General features: G+C 54.0%; 8 protein-coding genes across 8 annotated transcripts; 5 read left to right on the forward strand and 3 right to left on the reverse strand.

Moving 5' to 3' along the window:
* Positions 1–44: 44 nt before the first annotated feature.
* On the forward strand, positions 45–926 carry hchA (Protein/nucleic acid deglycase HchA; the record flags this gene model as incomplete). Its single annotated transcript, XM_037323437.1, has 1 exon — positions 45–926. The coding sequence occupies one exon, from the start codon at positions 45–47 to the stop codon at positions 924–926; it is 882 nt and encodes a 293-aa protein (XP_037178518.1).
* A 3,203-nt stretch (positions 927–4,129) lies between these two features.
* On the reverse strand, positions 4,130–5,828 carry CGCA056_v008190 (Secondary metabolism regulator LAE1; the record flags this gene model as incomplete). The annotated part of the gene is made up of 11 exons (XM_037323438.1): positions 4,130–4,178; positions 4,233–4,652; positions 4,784–4,921; positions 4,976–5,013; positions 5,073–5,095; positions 5,157–5,279; positions 5,344–5,362; positions 5,430–5,452; positions 5,515–5,608; positions 5,683–5,718; positions 5,802–5,828. 11 exons carry the CDS (start codon positions 5,826–5,828, stop codon positions 4,130–4,132), a joined length of 990 nt encoding a protein of 329 aa, XP_037177769.1.
* Positions 5,829–6,956: 1,128 nt separating this feature from the next.
* Positions 6,957–7,643, forward strand: CGCA056_v008191 (uncharacterized protein; the record flags this gene model as incomplete). Its single annotated transcript, XM_037323439.1, has 1 exon — positions 6,957–7,643. One exon carries the CDS (start codon positions 6,957–6,959, stop codon positions 7,641–7,643), a length of 687 nt encoding a protein of 228 aa, XP_037177768.1.
* A 312-nt stretch (positions 7,644–7,955) lies between these two features.
* On the reverse strand, positions 7,956–9,444 carry CGCA056_v008192 (uncharacterized protein; the record flags this gene model as incomplete). The annotated part of the gene is made up of 2 exons (XM_037323440.1): positions 7,956–9,371; positions 9,427–9,444. 2 exons carry the CDS (start codon positions 9,442–9,444, stop codon positions 7,956–7,958), a joined length of 1,434 nt encoding a protein of 477 aa, XP_037177771.1.
* Positions 9,445–12,683: 3,239 nt separating this feature from the next.
* On the forward strand, positions 12,684–13,361 carry bli-3 (the record flags this gene model as incomplete). The annotated part of the gene is made up of 2 exons (XM_037323441.1): positions 12,684–12,881; positions 12,939–13,361. The coding sequence occupies 2 exons, from the start codon at positions 12,684–12,686 to the stop codon at positions 13,359–13,361; spliced, it is 621 nt and encodes a 206-aa protein (XP_037177770.1).
* Positions 13,362–13,470: 109 nt separating this feature from the next.
* Positions 13,471–14,411, reverse strand: dph-5 (Diphthine methyl ester synthase; the record flags this gene model as incomplete). The annotated part of the gene is made up of 2 exons (XM_037323442.1): positions 13,471–14,196; positions 14,277–14,411. The coding sequence occupies 2 exons, from the start codon at positions 14,409–14,411 to the stop codon at positions 13,471–13,473; spliced, it is 861 nt and encodes a 286-aa protein (XP_037177765.1).
* A 490-nt stretch (positions 14,412–14,901) lies between these two features.
* snu23 (U4/U6.U5 small nuclear ribonucleoprotein component snu23) lies at positions 14,902–15,615 on the forward strand (the record flags this gene model as incomplete). Its single annotated transcript, XM_037323443.1, has 1 exon — positions 14,902–15,615. The coding sequence occupies one exon, from the start codon at positions 14,902–14,904 to the stop codon at positions 15,613–15,615; it is 714 nt and encodes a 237-aa protein (XP_037177764.1).
* Positions 15,616–16,175: 560 nt separating this feature from the next.
* On the forward strand, positions 16,176–16,771 carry ubc15 (Ubiquitin-conjugating enzyme E2 15; the record flags this gene model as incomplete). Its single annotated transcript, XM_037323444.1, has 2 exons — positions 16,176–16,341; positions 16,407–16,771. The coding sequence occupies 2 exons, from the start codon at positions 16,176–16,178 to the stop codon at positions 16,769–16,771; spliced, it is 531 nt and encodes a 176-aa protein (XP_037177767.1).
* Between the last annotated feature and the right edge of the window lie 1,230 nt (positions 16,772–18,001).

Raw genomic sequence — 18,001 nt, forward strand, 5'->3', positions numbered from 1 at the left:
ATACATCCGAATTTGCGTCCTCAACAACACTATCATTCGTCACAATGTCAAACTCCAGCGAGCGCAAGCCTGTCCCTGACCAAGCCGAGGATGACGCTTGGTTCCCCTCTCCCTTCTCTTTGACGCAATACACCGCTCCCAAGACCGACTTTGATGGCGCAAACTACCCCAACGCATACAAAGGGGGGAAATGGAAGGTTCTCCTCATTGCCACGCAGGAACGGTACCTGAAGATGGCCGGCGGCGAGTTTTTCTCGACGGGCAACCATCCTGTCGAAATGCTGCTCCCCATGGTTCATCTTGACGCTGCTGGCTTCGACATCGATATCGCTACCATCTCCGGCGACCCTGTCAAATTCGAGATGTGGGCTTTTCCCAAGGAGGACGAAGCTGTGAAGGGCATCTATGAGAAGTACAAGCAGAAGATTCGCAAACCCCTCAACCTCGAGAAGGTGTGGGGCAACGGTTTCTCGACCGACACGCCCTACATCGCTGTCTTCATCCCGGGTGGTCACGGTGTCTTGAATGGTGTTCCAGATTCAGCGACTGTCGGAAATATTTTGCGCTGGGCCCATCAGAATGAGCGATACTATATCACTCTGTGCCACGGACCGGCCAGTATGCTCGCCGCAGACGTGGGCAAGCCTGCAGGACGCAAGTTCATCTATGATGGCTACGAGATTGTTGTGTTTCCCGACTCGCTTGACTCGGGTGCAAACATTGACATTGGATACATTCCCGGCAAAATGGAATGGCTTGTTGGCGATCGCCTGCGAAAGCTCGGTGTCAAGACGTTAAACGAGGGCATCACTGGTCAGACACATCAGGACCGGTACCTACTCACGGGCGACTCGCCGCTTGCGTCCAATAACCTTGGAAAGCTTGCCGCCGGTGTCCTGTTGAAAGACGTGGTCGGTCGGAAATAGGACTTCGGAAAAATATATCAGGCTCCTTGATTGCTCACCGCAACAAGATAGAACCGTGCGGATGTAGAGATTGTAGCTCGACTTTTCAAGATCTTCTGGATTCGGGATGGAAAGAAGCAAGCGACAAACTCTTAATTACAGAATAGGCTCAGTCGAATTCTAAGCATGCAAATACTCAGATATGAAGACAAGTTGGTAATCCGGCAGGTGTTTAGTCTTCTCGAACTGTCCTGGTGTTGTTCTCCTCCATGTTTGGACAAACGTGAACCCTGCTAGGGCTTTCTGGCGTAGACACAATGTCTGATTTAGCTGTCAGCACCAACTATCAGAAGCGGCGACTCCATGAACCTACATGGGCCAAAACGCGTGAATCCTCCTGTCTCGAATGTCAACCCTCGCTTCGTCGCATAGCTGACGCACACTCTGCTCGTTCCACCCCATGCCTCTCGTGAGAAGTGCCAATGACAACCCCTCCAGCCCCATCTCCAAATTTACGCAATGATTCATCCCAATCTCTTTGAGCTTCAAGTCCGCCGGCCACCCATTAATTGGCCATGAAAACGCCTCACAAGTGACGTCCACGAAACCCACCTGGTGTATAACGTCTAGATAGCTAGATGGGCTGATGATTGGACGTCTGAGGTAATCTGATGCCTGATAAAGAGCATCATGCCATCTGGCAATGGCAGAATTCTCTCTAAGAGTGCCGTCATGGCAGCCCAGAGGAAGCGAGAGGTCGCCGAGTTCAAACCAGCCGCCAGGGATGAGGTTACTGTTTTAGAGCACGTAAGTCAGCTCAAACTTGTTTTACCTCGTTATTATCTTGGAAGGAAACTGTGCAGGTAGCGGCAGAGTTAATACTCGTATATCTTCTGAATCATTGCTGGTACGTCGGAAAAAGAACCCGCCATCGCTCGACACATGATGAAGTCAAATGGCCGGCTGAATTGCCAGTCCTTCTCGAGATCGTCTATTTCAAACTTGCAGTTTGTCGGGACCCTGGAGCCAGAGACTTAGCGTCCATACGTAGACAATTTCAACAAAAGGCCTGGTGATTTGTCTTGCGTACCATTCGGGTTGTATCGGGCTTAGGTCGACTCCAATTACCTGAAAAACATCGTAAATTCAGACGCTCAGAAGCCGCACAGCAATAATGATATCTTACTTCTGCCGACGGAAATTCGTCCGCTGGTGCGACAAAGTGGATCAGCAAGTTTCTTCCGCGCTATTCTGAACTTCAAAATCACAGCGGCTCAACGAACCGAAGTCGATGGCCCAAATGCCAGTACCAGTGCCAATATCCAGCACGCGCCTGGCACTCTTGTGCCCGGGATTTAATGCCAAGTTGTCGTCCAGGCACAGCAACCATATGTGATGCTGCAAATCTAAGTCATCCGAGGTTCACCCCTTTCGCAACTGAAACTAGTAACACTGCGTTTGATCTCGTCTTGTCTTACCTAAACGCTCGTTTTCTATCTGAAAGCTCTCGTGGTTACCATGTGCAGTCGACTGTTACAGATAATCGACGTCATAAATAACTTACATCATCGTTTGGATAATTGTACTCTATCGTTTCCGTCAGCTCAGCCTTCTCATCAGAGAATCCATGCCCGGTGAGCCATCATACTGCCCGCACAGTAAGAATGGTAAGTTCTTCCATTCTCCCTCTGGTGCTCCCGTATACTCGATCTGAGGGACTTCAATGTCGATCTCTCGAGGCTCTGGAACCGAAGTCAGCAATCTCTCCAATGGATTGTGTGTAATAGCCCCCAAGCAAACACTCCTAGACGTTTGTTTTAGGCCTGTTTCTAGATCTGATCCCTCTGGGGGCTGGGGCTGTCATTACCTCCTCATAGTCGGACGAGGGATCCACCGCAGCGGGCTAAGTTGTTGCGGGGTCAATAAGTCGGCAAACATAAGAGGGCAAGACACGAATTCGCACCGTTTGCGCGTCATTAAAATCCTCCATTGGTAGCCCTTTCGTTTGAGGCTTTCAGGTGCTGTTTCTGTGACAGCATGTTGCCCGGGAGAGTGGCCAAAGTTGAATCCCGATCGTTGGTTAGGAAGTGGAGAGAAGCATTTTAAGACCGCATTTGTGACCGTCTTCGCGTCCGACACACCGCTTTGTTTGGGTGAACCCCCCAACAAGCCACCAACGAGCAAACACGAGCAGGGGACCAAAGTCCCGTCGGCTCATATTGTCGCGTCAGATGCCAAGATAACCCTCATTCGACTTTGACTGGCTCGCTTCAGCAGACTGCAGGATCAATACTGGTCATGATTGGACACATGTTCCATAGTGCCCCACGGCTGCAGATGTTTCTGGTTTGCGAGGTGACTGCTGCATGAGCTTGCAGCTGCATCCACGTTCCTGCCATTTTACCCCTCTGGTTCAGACTGAAAGCAGAGACGTCACAAACATCAACTCGTTGGAACGCTTGGATGTAGCAGTTTGTGTGTGGTTTTGAGCGAAGCCGTGTTGGCTATGACTACAATATTCCGGCGGAACCTTCTTCGGTCAGGACAATCGAAGCTGAGCAGCCCATGCGCTTGCCGAGGACGACGTCAATTACCATGCAGAAAGTCCATATTCTCTCCACTATAACACCTCATGGACGACACAACGCGGAAAGCACTTGCGACTTGTGAAGACGATGCACAATACCTTCCTCCACACTCAATTGAACGCAAGTCTTGTCAAAGGAACTGCAACCCCACCTATGCCTCCTTCTCATCCTGAGGCTTCTTAGCGTAAACGCAGTGCCTGCACTAAATTTCACCTACCAAAGCCGCCTATCTCATACCTCATTCGGAACTTACAATCTCCAGTATGCGTGGATCCTGCGATCGCTAAGATCCTTCCGCGCCAACGCGAGAACCTCCTCCTGGCTCCAGTCCAGGGCCCGCAGGGCGGGTACCTGCTCACGGGCGACTCGCCGCTTACGTCGATTGACCTTAGAAAGCTTGCCGCTGGTGTCCTGTTGAAAGATGTCGCTAGTCGGGGTTGAAGGGATGAAACTTGCTAAGGACATCCAAGGGACATATATCACTAGAGGTAGCTTTTGCAGCAACGCATAGGCATAATGTATTCACAAATGAAAGACATTTAGTTGTTTAGGCACATGATCATCGTGCCACTTAAAACTGTGTCCATCTCCCTGAATGCTGGTGCGGTTGGTCCGAATACCAATCATTGGGCACTCCTACTGCTCATCCTCTCCTGTCTCAGGCTTCCTGGCATACACACACCGTCTACCCACAGCGTCAGTATCATCAACGCCACTGAAGCACACGCGTCGCACTTACATCCGCCAGTACGCGTGGATATTGAGACTGCGAAGCTCCTTCCTCGCTAGAGCACATAGTGCGACGACCTCCTCCTTGGTCCAACCCATTACGCGCGTAAGGAGAGCAAGTGAGATTGCTTCGAGGCCCATGCTTAGGTTGTGAAATTGCCAATCGCCAAGGATCTTCAGGTGCGGGTCCTTGGGCCACGGGTTGAGAGGCCATTTGAACTCGTGGAGCTTCACGTCAACGAAGCCCGTCGCTTTCATGGTATCCATGTGAACCGACAGACTGTCGATCGGTCTACCTATTTGCTTCGATGCTTGATAAACAGCATCGTGCCACTTCCAAAGGGCTGAGTCCTTGGACACGGTGTCGTCGTCGCAACCGAGGGGGAGGGCGAGATCACCGACCTCGTACCAGCCACCAGGAGTGAGATTACTAGCGCATTCACAAGCTCATTAGTCTATCATCTGGGAAATAAAAGCTGCGATGGATGGTAGGAAGTCAAATCCGGGTAGTGATAGCCTTGGCCTTTCACTAAACCTGCGATATGGTAGGGTAGTACTTACTCATAGACTTTTTGAATGATAGCAGGTACGTTAGCGAAGGCACCGGCCATGCCGCGGCACATGATGAAGTCGAAGGGGGTTTTCCATAGCCATTCCTTCTCAAGGTCATCAACCTCAAAGAAGCAATTTGTAGGTGTCCTGTGAACTCCATGAGCCCAAGATGCACAAGTGGCATTGCTACCTCATTCTTACCATTCAGGCTGGATCGGGCTGAGGTCGACGCCGATGACCTAATATGAGTACTCTTATCAACTCAGTGAACAGATTTCTTGCTTGTCGTTGCTCCTACCTCTGCAGCGGGAAAGGCGTCCGCTATCGTGTGACGTAAGCTAGTGGCTCCGGGAGATGAATTAATGCCGGTGTTTTGACTTACCATAGTCGATTGCCCATACGCCCGTCCCGGTTCCAAGGTCGAGAACTCTTTTGGCAGTCTTATGACCAGGATTGAGTGCCAATTCGCCGTCGAAGCACACCAACCAGACGTGGTGTTGTAAGTCTGCAGAGGGCGTGAGTTACGTAGGCAGGAAGAAGCCCCAAAGCGCTCTTGTAGAATGACTCACCATAACGTTCACTTTCTCTCTTGAATTCACGCCGCAGTTAGAAAGTCCACATCAAATGAACACGAGTGAAGGGGCTTGAAGCTCACATCGTCGTTGGGATAGCTATATTCTGTGTCACAATGTCAGCAGTAATTCATCTTTGGCCGTGTTCAGGTCATCATAACGACGTACTCCCTGCGCTTAAAGAATGATAAGTTCTGCCATTCTCTACTTGACTCTCCATAATGCTCGACCTGAGAGACGCCAACGACGAAGACTCGTGGAACTACATTAGGTCAATATCTTAGATTCTTGACACTGTGTGCTAAGAGATACGTAGCGGGGCAGAGGTGTACTTACGTCTCCAACCTCGGACGCGTCGTCCGCATTGATAGGCTAGATTGGAAGCGAAGACTGTCAGCAAGGGTCCAACCACCTCTACAGTACAAAGAGTCTGTCCTAAATGTGAAAGATCGTACATTCTCTGTGTCCGGTGGGGCCTGCATTGTCGCGAGGCTGTAGCTAAAGTGGCGATAATTCAATTCACTGCCTTGGTGTTTGGTTGCCCGCTCGATTTCGAAGTCCGAAATCCTTCGCCTACCCTGGCTTGGGACATGCAAGTGGAAGACAAGCTTGATCTCTGTCGGAAGGGGCCTCCCCCCATAAATATGCCCGAGTGCAACATGGGGGTTCCAATGGACAGCCCCACTCACAGTTCACGCGAACCAACAACAATGAAGATGACACATGTTGCAACAGCGGTTGGAACTCCTCGGCGGGCGCGGGAATTGCGCTTCGTGGAAGAAAACCCGCTGCGATGTGATTGGGGGGGACAGGAAGTCTTGTCCCTGGGATGTGGGCGAGTTGCTCGGCGTTGGATCTCGATTGGCCACACACCCCGGTGGCTTCTGCACCGGGGCAGCATTGCCTGCAGCCGCTGAGAAAAGGTGACGATTGTCACAACCCCTTCAACCGTTGCCTTTCACCAACAAAATCTGTTCAAGAATGCTGTGAGGATCGTTAGCTTGCTACTCTACATCGTTATTACTGATGGATACAAATAGGGGAGAGGGGAATGAGAAAGAAATAAAAAAGAACGTCTCAGACATTTTCTTTCGTATCCATCTCCGTCGTTCTGCAGGCCCTTGTAGCGGCGAAGCAGCATTTAGTTCCTTACGGAAAGACACTTAAGTTTATAATAAATCCACGGCGTTGCTAACTTACCTGGATCAACTTTTCCTCTACAAAGCTGTTTTCGTACAAAACTCTTCGTGAGATCTAGTAGATATTGTGTGACAAAGATGAATCATCATCTTGAGTACTGCTGGAAGAGTTGGGTACTTCCCCAATCCTCATTGTTAAATGCATCTTTTGATTCCCTTATTTTTTATTTTCTTTTGTTTTTACTCCTTGGTTTGGTCTTGCCGTCTCAAAGGTGTGTATTGTCCGTCAAATGCATGAACAACGATATTGTGAGAAGACATTGACAGAGGTACGTTCTTTGTACCACAACCCAGTCAAAAACAGTCGTTCTACGCCCGACTACCCAGCGCCTACACCTCTTCTGAACCCCCTCAGCATCTCAACACCAAACTCCCATCCACAAACCTACCACCAACCCTCCAAACCCACCCATGGTCCCCCGTCCTCCCCGCCCCCGCCGCACCTCCCCCTCCATCCCCCCTCCCTCCCCCTTCCCCACCGCCGGCGTGGCAACCTACCACTCCCTCACCGGTCCCTCCATCTCCCTCACCCCCTTCCTCCTGCGCCTCCACCGCCTGCTCTCCGACTACGAGTCCGCCCAGCCCCTCCTCTCACCCACGGACCTCGCCCGCGACTGGGACGCTTACTTCACCCCCTCCGCCCTCCCGCGGCCACCCAATCAACCCCTCCGCGTCGCGCAGGCCGACATCGACGCGGAATGGGACCCGTGGAAACTCCGCGCCTTGATCACCGCGACGTGCCAGGATATAGAGAGATTACAGACGCATCTAATCGAGGTCGAGAGGCGCGTCCACGACGTGAACCGCGATATCGAGGATGCGAAGCGGCGTGAGAGGGGGCGATGGGGCGGCGTGGATGCCGGCGCGGGGTTTCTTGATTTGTATGCGCCGCGGGTTGATGGCTACCGGAGGCGGAGGAGGAAGGCTTTGGAGGTTGACAAATATGAACTCTGCTCGGACTGGGATTTGTTCAAGCTCCGGGATGTGTTCTCTGAAGCTCAAACAGATATCGACAAGCTGCTGGATAAGTTGGAGGACTTGGAGACTGAGATACGGGAAAAGAGGCGACTGCTGGGCAATCTGCGAAAGTATAGGTAAGTTCTCGGCAGATGAAGAAAGCTGACATTGTTTAGAAAATGAACGACATGTTGATTTGATGCGTACAGAGGTAACCCCTGGGTTTCATTACAAGTGGTATCTATGTGCTCGTAGCACAATGTGGTATCATAATCTCATGACCTGAGCAACACAACTCCGTGAGCTTTTCCTTCCGAGAACCGTGACCTACCTGCTGAAATTCATAGTCATAGTTCTTCCAAAGCCAATTAGTCCATGTTACTCCGTGCCATGATGTGCAAGTGTTCGCCTCGGTCGAGATCAGATACAACGCCCCCTTTTTCACCTAATCCTTCAAAGCTCGTCATCATCGTCGCCCTCCATCTCGAGAAGCTCCAACAAACTAGGATGGGGCTCTCCGCAGCAAGGGCAGACACCGAGCTCGTCGTCACTCATATACTCCTCGACATCCTCCATGGGGTAGCCGCTGCTACGACAGAACTCAGTCCACTGGCGCTCGTCTCCGTCCCTAGTCTTGGGGACTCGCTTCCAGATCGTGAGATCCTTGCGGCTCGGCGTTGACTTTGGGTGGCCCGTTTCCCGTGGCGCAGGAGGCATGATGGGCTCACGGGGGTGATGGTGGTCGTCAAAGTCCAAGTCCGAGTCCGAGTCGTGATCGTCAGCGTCTCCTTCAGTCTTTTTGGGCTTCAGCGTCTTCCAAGCCCTCACAACACGCGCGCAGCTGGAGATGCCAGAGAGAGCCTTCAAGTTGTTCTTCAGCTGGACGAAGGAAGGCAAGCCAGCTAGGAAAAGGCCCTCGTCTCTGAGCAGTCCGGTAAGCTCCGCTGTCGCCTTGCTGCCCGCGTCATCTATCGGCAATCCAGTCACTTGCAACTCGTTGAGCGAGCATCCCAGCTCATGAGACGCCATGTCGTGGAGGTCGCTACCAGGCATTGGCAGAAAGTCGTCCATGAAGTTGACGAGGTCGATGCGGAGCGATTCGAGGTTGGGGAACAGTCGAGGTCGAACAAGCTTCTTGTCGTGCTTGGGGTCGTACGGGGCGCGGAGGGCACGCAGGAAATCTGTCACCTGGCCCCATGTGTAGCAGCGGAAGCCGGCACGGGCGTAAGTGTGCTCGTTGACACGGGGAATAGTCCGAAGAGTTACGTCATTCTTGAGGGACGGATGGTAGGACCGGTCGAGCTTGTGCTTCCGCTTCTTGTCGTCAAAGTACTGTGCTATGATGCGGAAATTGACGTGCTTCACGTTCTTGCGGTAGGCGAAGTCGAGGTCTGCAAAGTTGCGGACTGCATCGGGGTTGGTGAAGACAAAGGTGTTTTGGTTCCACAGAATGCGGCTTCCCTCCTCGTACATGGCCTTACAGGTGGCCAAAAAGTGAATGGCGATTTGGTTGTCGCGGGTGCGCTCGACAGCAGTGAGGTTCTCGGGCTTGAGCTTGGACAAGGGGTCAATGATGGGGCTGTTAGACGTCAAGGAGTACTTCAGAATTCGCAGCAGCACTTCGGTCGGCAGGTATGGATACGCGTGAGACTCGGAGCAGATGGAAGACCGGGTGCGTCGGCCGTTGGGACGGTGATGCTTCTGGTAGTTGGCTGAGACGGGCGACCAGGAGATTCCGTTCTCGCGAAGCAGCTTCTTGAGCCTCGCATTCTCGTCTGTAAGTGCCTTGTTCTTGCTGCGCAGGGGTGCATTGAAGTGAGCTTCGGCCTGGTCCTCCACATCGCGACACTCCCAAGGCATGACGACATCCTGTAGCCAGATCAGAAAACTGCAGAGTAACTGCAAAAAGAGATAATAAACCTACCATGTCGCGATGCGCCATCGTGAAGGGCTGGCGCAATCACTAGTATGAAGTTGGAATGACGTTGAATTGGTTAGTCAGCTTGCGGGTCCAATGCAAGCGGAACTCGTCCGACAAAAGTGACGAATGAGACGTTGGTGGAAATTTGGCAGTTGATTGAGAGCAGCCGACGCAGGCAGGTTGGGCGTCGCTGCAGGTTTTCAGGTCAAATAAGCGGCGTCGAATTCAATCGCCGAAAAAGCTCATCGGGAAGTGGAAAAAAATTCGCAGCGATGAAAGCTCGGGGCAGAGTTTCGATGAGGCAGGGTATGACCGCTGAATGAACAAAGTCGTGTTTGCGATACAACCGACGGCTCAATGAAGAAAGGTGAAACGAAGGTTTTGGGAGGGATGTGGGATGGGGCGTTCGTCCTGACGTTCGTGGAGGGGCCGATTGGGGGTCAGGGTCAGACAAGCAGAGTCAAGATGGAGGAAACGGAGAGGCGAGAGCGAAGGATAAGAAGGAAAGAAAGTCGAGACTAGGCGTATGAGTCGTGAAAATGGGGAAAAAATCGAGCGGCAGTTGCGGATGACGATTCCAGGTGGCCGACGACGGTCGAGGATGGAGTCGGACGAAAAGCCAACGGGAGGCAATTAGTGCGGAAAGATGGCGAGGAGAGCGGATTGAAGTGTGAGGTGCTCTCTCGCTCTCCTGAGTCGGCGCGGCGTCGTATCGGTCGTGGAATTTCCGTCAGCGCGCTGTCCCGGGTAAACTCCGTGAATCAGTCGACAGGGGCGAGAGATTGCAGGCAGAGCGAAGACGGACTGGGGCAGTTCAGTCCTGGACTTGTCTGCATCGAAAGGTGGGATGAGGTGGAAAAGATGAAGATGGTGAGAAGGACGACGTTGGCTCCAAGGCGGGCAATCACGAGGAAAAAAAAAAAAGACTATGACTGTTGGCAGAGGAGGGGAGGGAGGCAATGGAAGGCAGGAAGCGACAAGCGACGGAAGGTCTGGCTGCAGGCAATGAATGATGAATGGGCAGGTGGGCAGTGGACGGAACGGTGGACGGTGGACGGAACGGTGGACGGTGGACGGTGGACGGTGGACGGTGGTGGTCAGTGGCAGGCGCTGGTGCTGGCCGGATCTGCATGCATGGGCAAAGAAAGAGCAAGAGCCCGCCCAATGCCTTCCTTCCTCCACTGGCTGAGGGGCTGAGGTGCTGGCTACCTACCTGAATACAGTGCCCGTCCAGTGAAAAGCCGTCTCAGCTTTGACGGTGCCGACGTCCGCCGAAACTCCGACATGAGAGCTTCTTTCGCATTTGGGCTCCTTCCCTTACTCTGCCGCTGGGAGGGAAGCTGCAAGCACTGGCGATGCGGGAGGGCAGGTGCAGGAGCAGGAGCAGGAGCAGGAGCAGGAGCTGGAGCATCTACCTCAGTCCTGCCGTCCACCTGCCTTGATGCTCCCTTCACCCACGGCATCTACGGCTAAGACTTGTCTCCTCCTGCCTCACGGCTCCTGCCGTGTGCCTCCTGCCAATGCGCCCTGCCTGAGGTGCAAATGCAGAATCTGGCGCAGAGAGAAGGAACGAGCCTGGAGGGACTGCCACGAATTGACAATGCATCGGGGCAGGCAAGGGCAGCGGTGCACCAATTGTGTTGGCGACCTCCCGACCATGTGGGGCGGCTGCACCTGCCCGAAGATTACTTGCATCACAGCTGCATTGATGACTATGAAGATTTCGATGCCCAGCGGGATGGGGGAATGACGATGCGTGTCCACGGATGCGCGAAGGGAAGGGGCCTGGACCTGGACCTGGACCTGGCCGGGACCTGGAGCCCGGAGCGGGATAGTCTGGACGGATGGTGACGAGGGAGGAGGAGGGGCAGCCCAGCCCGCCATCCATCAGGCAGGTCGGCAGGCAGGGGTGCGGTGCGTGAGTGCGTGGGTGAGGTGTCTTATCTGACGACTTGTTGTTTGGTGCTGCGCCTGTCGTCTTCACGGTCGGCGCCGGTCGTGTGGTACGTGGATGCTGCAGGATCGCGGAAGGCTCAACATAGTTGCGCCTCTGCAAACTCTCAATATCAAAGGCTCCGGTCGCGTATTGGCGGACAGCGTGCCACTTCTGCTCGTTGCTTCAGCGGGAAGCTCCTTTTTAGACTCAAGTTGCCGCCGCGCCAGACTACTGACTACAAAGTGCGAGAGCTTGAATTGACCCTGGCACGCCTGGCATCCGAAATTTAATGGGCATGACAATTGCGGGGGACAGACCCAATTATGTACAACCTCTGTCCTATGGATGTAGCTTCCCGCAATGCCTTACGATCGCTGTTTGATCGCAAGATCGGATCGCGGAGCTGTCACGGCGGACATGGGCGTCGCGTCCAGTCTGGTCTTCGCTTCGTCTGCGCTTCGTCTGCGCTTCGTCTTCGCAGACGACCCCTCTCGTCCATAAATCCGGAAGCTGAAGCTCGGCCGAATTGCCTAGCCTGCTGGCTGTCACTCTGGCTTGTCTTGTGTCTCATGTCCGTGCGAAGGCATGCACAAAATAATTGGCATGGGCAATAAGAGGGCAGAAAAAGAAACAGAGGGAGAAAAAAAAAGAAAAATAAAATAAAAAAGAGACGAGAGGCACAGACCCCAACAAGCTGAGTGTGACTCTCCCAAACGGGCAATTCCTGTACCGCGCGACGTGGTGAATGGCTCCCTGTCATTGGGCACAGGAGACTGCATCCATGGGAAGGTAGCTCAGACCTCTCAACATGATGCTACTATCCCCTCAAAATAATCACCCCAAAATGTCACCCACTGGTGGCCGTGGCCCAAACACCGACCAGCGCACGTTCTGGACCAGCGCCTAGAAGACGTACTACAGACGATCAATGATGAATTATCCCCATAAAATGCGTCCATCGCGGTGCCCCCATCGTGCCACATCCCGCTGCGATTTGTGCACGTTGTGCAGCTTGTGCAGGAACCGCAGGTGCTCCCTCCGCTCTTGACGTCATGATGTCTTGCCCGCCGGGGCAGCAGTCACGTAACGAGCGCCCTTCTATGATGAAATGGCCGTTCCTTCTGCAGCTATGGTAGCTATGGCAATGAGGTCAGCTTGGCCATTGGGGTTCAAATAGGAGGAGCTGTCCAAAGGGCGGCTGGTCAATTTTGCTCTTGCATACATCACTTCACGATACCAGCAAACGAAGCTTCATCTGCAAAAGACTGCTCAATTGACCTCGTTTGCATACAAATCATTCAACAAACACCAGAAATTAGTCGCAATGTCTTTCTCCAACACCTCCACCGGCGACAAGCCCGCCGACCCCTACAAGGCCACCAACAAGGACATCAATGTCTCCGTCAAGGACAAGGTCGAGGACCTCGTCAACTTCGCCAACAAGAGCAAGTTCGGCATGATGACAACCAGAGATGCCAAGTCGGGCGCCCTCGTCTCCCGCTGCATGGGTGTTGCAGCTACGGTAAGCTCACTTCCCCCCATGCCCCTGGGCAGCGCCAGAAGTTCTAACGCCACCCAGGAAAACGGCGGCATCGACCTGCTCTTCTTCACCAACACAGAGTCCCACAAGACGGATGAGATCGACAGCGATCCCCACGTAAACATCGCCTTCTACAACAGCTCCGGCGACTGGGCCTCCATCTCAGGCGTCTCCAGCGTCCTCACCGACCGATCCATCGTCAAGAAGCACTACAGCTCTTCGCTGAAGGCGTGGCTCGGTGACCTCGGCGATGGCAAGCACGACGGCTCTGAGAACGACCCTCGTATCGGCGTCATCCGCGTCAAGACTGTCAGCGCCACGTATGCCATCAGCAACACCAACATCGTCGGCAAGGTTGCTCAGGTCGCCGAGGGCATCGTAACCGGCAGCCCTGCCCACGTCAACAAGCTTCGCGAGATCTCGTCCTCCGAGGTCGAGCAGTACCGCTCGGCTTCCTCTTAATTGCGTTCATTAGGGTTAACGAAAAACATGTACATTAGAAGCGTTATTTGGGGGAATGAGGGAAAAGAATTAGCACCAACCAACCCCAATAACGGGACATGAATGATGACTATTGCTTCCCATAATCCGCCTCCCAGCTCTTGTCAAAGGTCTCCTTGTTGAACGCAAACTCGCGAATATAGTCCCTCTCAAGCTCATGCGCCCTCCTGCCGAGCAGAACCATGCTGTGCAGCGGCCCCCCCAGAATATCATCCGTCTCGCACAGCTCCTTCAGCGTGCCCGCCACAAACTTCTCCGTCTTGCCGCCCACCCTCGCCGCGCCGACCGCCAGACTCTCAGGCCCGTACACGCCCTCGCCCTTCTCCTCCTCAATCTCAAGCATCTGCGCCGCGCACTGGCCCACTGTCATGTACCGCGGCGGCTCGTAGATCTTGCGCCCACGCGCCATGTTCTCAAGGCTCTGCTCTTTGACCTTGATGTCGAGCAGCAAGAGCGTGTGTAGGCCGATGCTGCGGTTCTCGCGGATGCGGTCGTAGAACGACGCCGGCTTCCAGTTGTCCAGGAAGAAGACCATGGAGACGGTCTGGCCAAAGTTGTAGAGCTGCAGGCCCGTGGCGCCGATGCCGGACATGATGGAGGCGTTGGGAACGGTCGAGACGGGGATGGCGAGCTCGCGCGCGCGCAGGACGAGGTCGGTGTGCGTGGTCGCGCCGAAGGGGTCGCCGACGACGAGGAAGGCGACGTCGACGGTCTGGGCGTCGCGGAGGATCTCGTCGCTGTTGGACTCGACCATTTCGCGGTCGGCGATGACGACTTCGCGGCCGTAGTAGCTCTCCTGCGCATGATGAATGACATGTTAGTTTGCCTGGCCTAAAGCAAGGAGTGTAGCATAGGTGAGGCTTAAGTAGAACGCACCAAGATGGCCTTGTCCACGAGTAGGATGCTGGTGTAGGCTTCCAGGTAGACCCTGGAGGCCTTCTTGACGACCTCGAGGCCCTTGACGGTGATGTCTGTCTCGTCAGAGAGACCGAGACCGACGAGGTACAGCATTTTGGCGGCTCAGTTGGGGTATCAACAAAAAGGGATGAAGCTGTGTTTATCTCGAAGTCGCAAAAGCAGAAGTATGAGTCGACGGCTTCTAGGCCGAGCGCATGTCCATTTACTTTTTTTTTTCGCTGCGGCTTTGGAGGGGGAGGGGTTGGAGGGGTGGGTATTTTTTAGCGCTGTAACCCCACCACCGAGAGACGCCCCTGGACCATGTCTCGTCCGCCCCTCCCAATTTTCCCTGGCCTGAATCCCTGCAGCCTCGTCCGCTAATCAGGTCCCCAGTCAAGCCATATCTCCCAGACACCAAATTTCATCATCGACGCGTCTTGGGACTGTTGGCCGCGCTCTTCGAACCTCAGCCATCCTACATCGACCATCGACCACCATCAATTTCCTCACCTCGATCCATCGAAACCTGCCACGGGGAGAATACACAATCCCCACCGAAACGACGCGTTCACACACCGAAGCACCACAATCATACACATACACAATGGCCGACAAAAACGGCAGCGCGTACGGCGCGCCCGCAGGCGACACCGACTTCCGCAAGACGTGGGACCTCGACGAGTACGCCGCCAAGGCCAAAGACCGTGAGGCCAAGGAAAAAGAAGAGTCCAAGGCGCGCTACGAGGCGAAGCTCGCGGGCAAGAAGTACCACAAGCCGCTGACGGGCAACGAGACGATGACCTCGGCGCGGCGGACCGTGCTGGACCTCAGCGCGCAGGTGGGCAAGACGCAGCTCGTCCCGGCGGGCGCGGGCGTGGGCAAGCGAGGGCGCGGCGCGGGCTTCTACTGCGAGGCGTGCGACCTGACGTTCAAGGACAACAAGCAGTTCGTGGAGCACCTCAACACGCCGCAGCACCTGGCGAACACGGGGCAGACGACGGAGGTGCGGCGCGCGACGGCGGAGGAGGTAAGGGAGCGGATTGAGATGCTGTGGCAGCGGAAAGTGGACTTTGAGAAGGAGAAGGCGACGAGTCTGGAGGAGAGGCTGGCGCTGCGGGAGGAGGAGAGCTTGAAGGAGGCGGAGGAGAGGAGGAGGAAGCGGAAGGAGGCGGATGAGAGGAGGAGGGTGAAGGCGGAGGAGGCGGAGAAGGTGAAGACGGAGTATGGGGAGGATGTGAGGATTGAGGGGGAGCACGACGAGGATGATATGATGGCTGCGATGGGGATTAGCGGGTTTGGGACGTCGAAGAAGAAGTGATTGGTGGTGGATGGTTGGTTCAGGATGCAACAAAAGAATGATACCCCCTCCCTCCAGTCTGGTAAGGCTTTAGAGTTGAGGATATGACAATGCAAGTAGGTGAAATCTGGTCATTGGTTGTGGAATTGGTGATGGCGGTATCGGTGGTCGGTCAGGAGTTTGGGTGTTCTCACCGAGGCTAGTCGGTGAGCATCGGTGAAGACGCCACCCCCGGCCCCCTGCAGTTCGGGTAACCCCACACGCATTGGCTCCGATTTCGACGACCTCACCACACGACAGCTCCGTTTGCCATCTTTCTCCTCCCCGCCATCCACAGCAAAGCTGTCGTCGAAACGCGTCCTCGACCCTGCGAAACCCCGGGCAGACCCGCCTCACAGCCACTGTTGCTCCTGTCGAGTCGTCCATTCTACGCGTTACCCCAGCTTCCTCGCCGATCGGATCAGAGTTCCTTATTTGGCCCCGCGACACAAACTACCTTGACGGAACCGAGGAGCGAAACCCCCGAAGTCGAGTTTACACACCGAACGAACACACATACATATTTACATACTTCTGCACCGATGGCCTCGTCGTCCGCAGCGGCGGCCTCGTTGCTGCGCCGCCAGCTCAAGGAGATGCAGACGGGGAAGGACATCCCCGGCATCTCGTGCGGCCTGGTCAACGACAATAACATTTTCGAGTGGGAGGTCATGCTCATGATTAGCGATGACTGCAAGTACTACGGCGGTGCGTTCTCCATCCTCTACAACCCATGCTTAATCCACACCGACTGACGCTCCCCGCCCGCACAGGAGGAAACTTCCGCGCCCGCCTCACCTTCCCGCAGACCTACCCTCTGATGCCGCCCTCCCTCACCTTCCAGACCCCGATCCCGTTCCACCCGAATATCTACTCGGACGGCCGACTGTGCATCTCGATCCTGCACCCGCCGGAGGAGGACCAGTACGGCTACGAGGCGGCCTCGGAGCGGTGGAGCCCTGTGCAGAGCCCCGAGACGATTCTGCTGAGCACGATCAGCCTGTTTCACGGACCGAATGACGAGTCGCCTGCCAATGTTGAGGCTGCGCGCATGTTCCGCGAGGAGAGGGAGGGCAAGAATAAGGATTTCCGGAGGAGGTGTAGGGCTTGTGTGCGGGAGAGTCTGGGTGAGGACTAAAAGCAAGCGGTTGAGATTGGTGGGTTGGGAGGGTTTCCGGCGATGGTGGAGAAATATGGCTGCATGGTGGCGTTTGGTGGTAGTGAAAGCATTTTCTAAGCTAGGTTGGTATTCAAACTGACGCCTGTTCTTGCGCTCTGTTCAAAGTGGACTCGTGAGGGGTTCATTATCCATTCTCAGGTCATCGGGGGTCCCATCATACTGAGAGAACATTTTAGAACGGCATGTAACCTAAAGATACGGTAGTTGCTGCAAAGGCCACCCTTACTCGAAGCTTGCCACGTCCGCATGTTGAGTGATTTGTCCCCCAAATCACGAGATACGGTTCGAACCATGAAGCCCGCTCAAATCAAGGCAATGCCATGCGATCTTCAGCTGACAACTTGTGGAAATAAAATCAAATGAAAGGCTAATTTTTTTTGCGTGATGATCAACATCAGAAGACACGTGCAGAAATAGGAAACTAACAGCCCTTATATGAACAACATTAGGCCCCCTCTAGATTCTGGTTTTTTTCCTTGTGGTATGCATGCTTCCTCCTTTTCTTCTTCGAGGGCCTTTCATCGGTGGACATCTCTGGAGGAAACCATTCTTCAAGCGCCCCAATCTCATCATCAGTAAAAGGTTTGGTCTCCCTAAGATACTGAATCACGTCAACATCATCCTGGCCACCCAATTTCAACCATTTCGCCGCCCCGTTTCTGATCATTATCTGACAAGCTTGGTACTCAATTCGTAGTTTGGTCCCGTGGGCCAAATATGAGAGCTCTTTGACAAATATTTCCCAAACGCTGCGTAAGCCAGGAGCGATCCCGCTCTCTGGGCGTTTGATAATGTGTTTTTTGAATCCGCCCATCTGGAGTAAATTATCCAGTAACTCCAAGTCGATAGAATCGGATAGGATTACTTGAGGCTGGTCCCCAACTTCAACGTGCCCCGATCCGTGGAGAACTTGAAGCAGGATAAAAGCGCTATTTCGGTTCTCGTAGTATTGAACGTAATTTGTGCGAGAATATCTCAGTTCAAGTTGGTGTTTTTGAACCAGTATACGTGCCTGTGAAATTGCCAGCAATCGCAGAACTCCATCCAGAATGTCAGCCTCGTCTCCCAAGAGCAAACTCTTTTTGCTGTTGAGAATCTGTTGGAGCTCTTCGCATCGATGAAAAAGCATATAGCCATCATCTTGGGCCGGATAATTGGTAGCGGTATCTGTTTCTTGGAGAATAAACA

Source organism: Colletotrichum aenigma, assembly GCF_013390185.1.
Source record: "Colletotrichum aenigma strain Cg56 chromosome Unknown KSG_Cg56_contig05, whole genome shotgun sequence".
Lineage (NCBI taxonomy): Eukaryota > Fungi > Ascomycota > Sordariomycetes > Glomerellales > Glomerellaceae > Colletotrichum > Colletotrichum aenigma.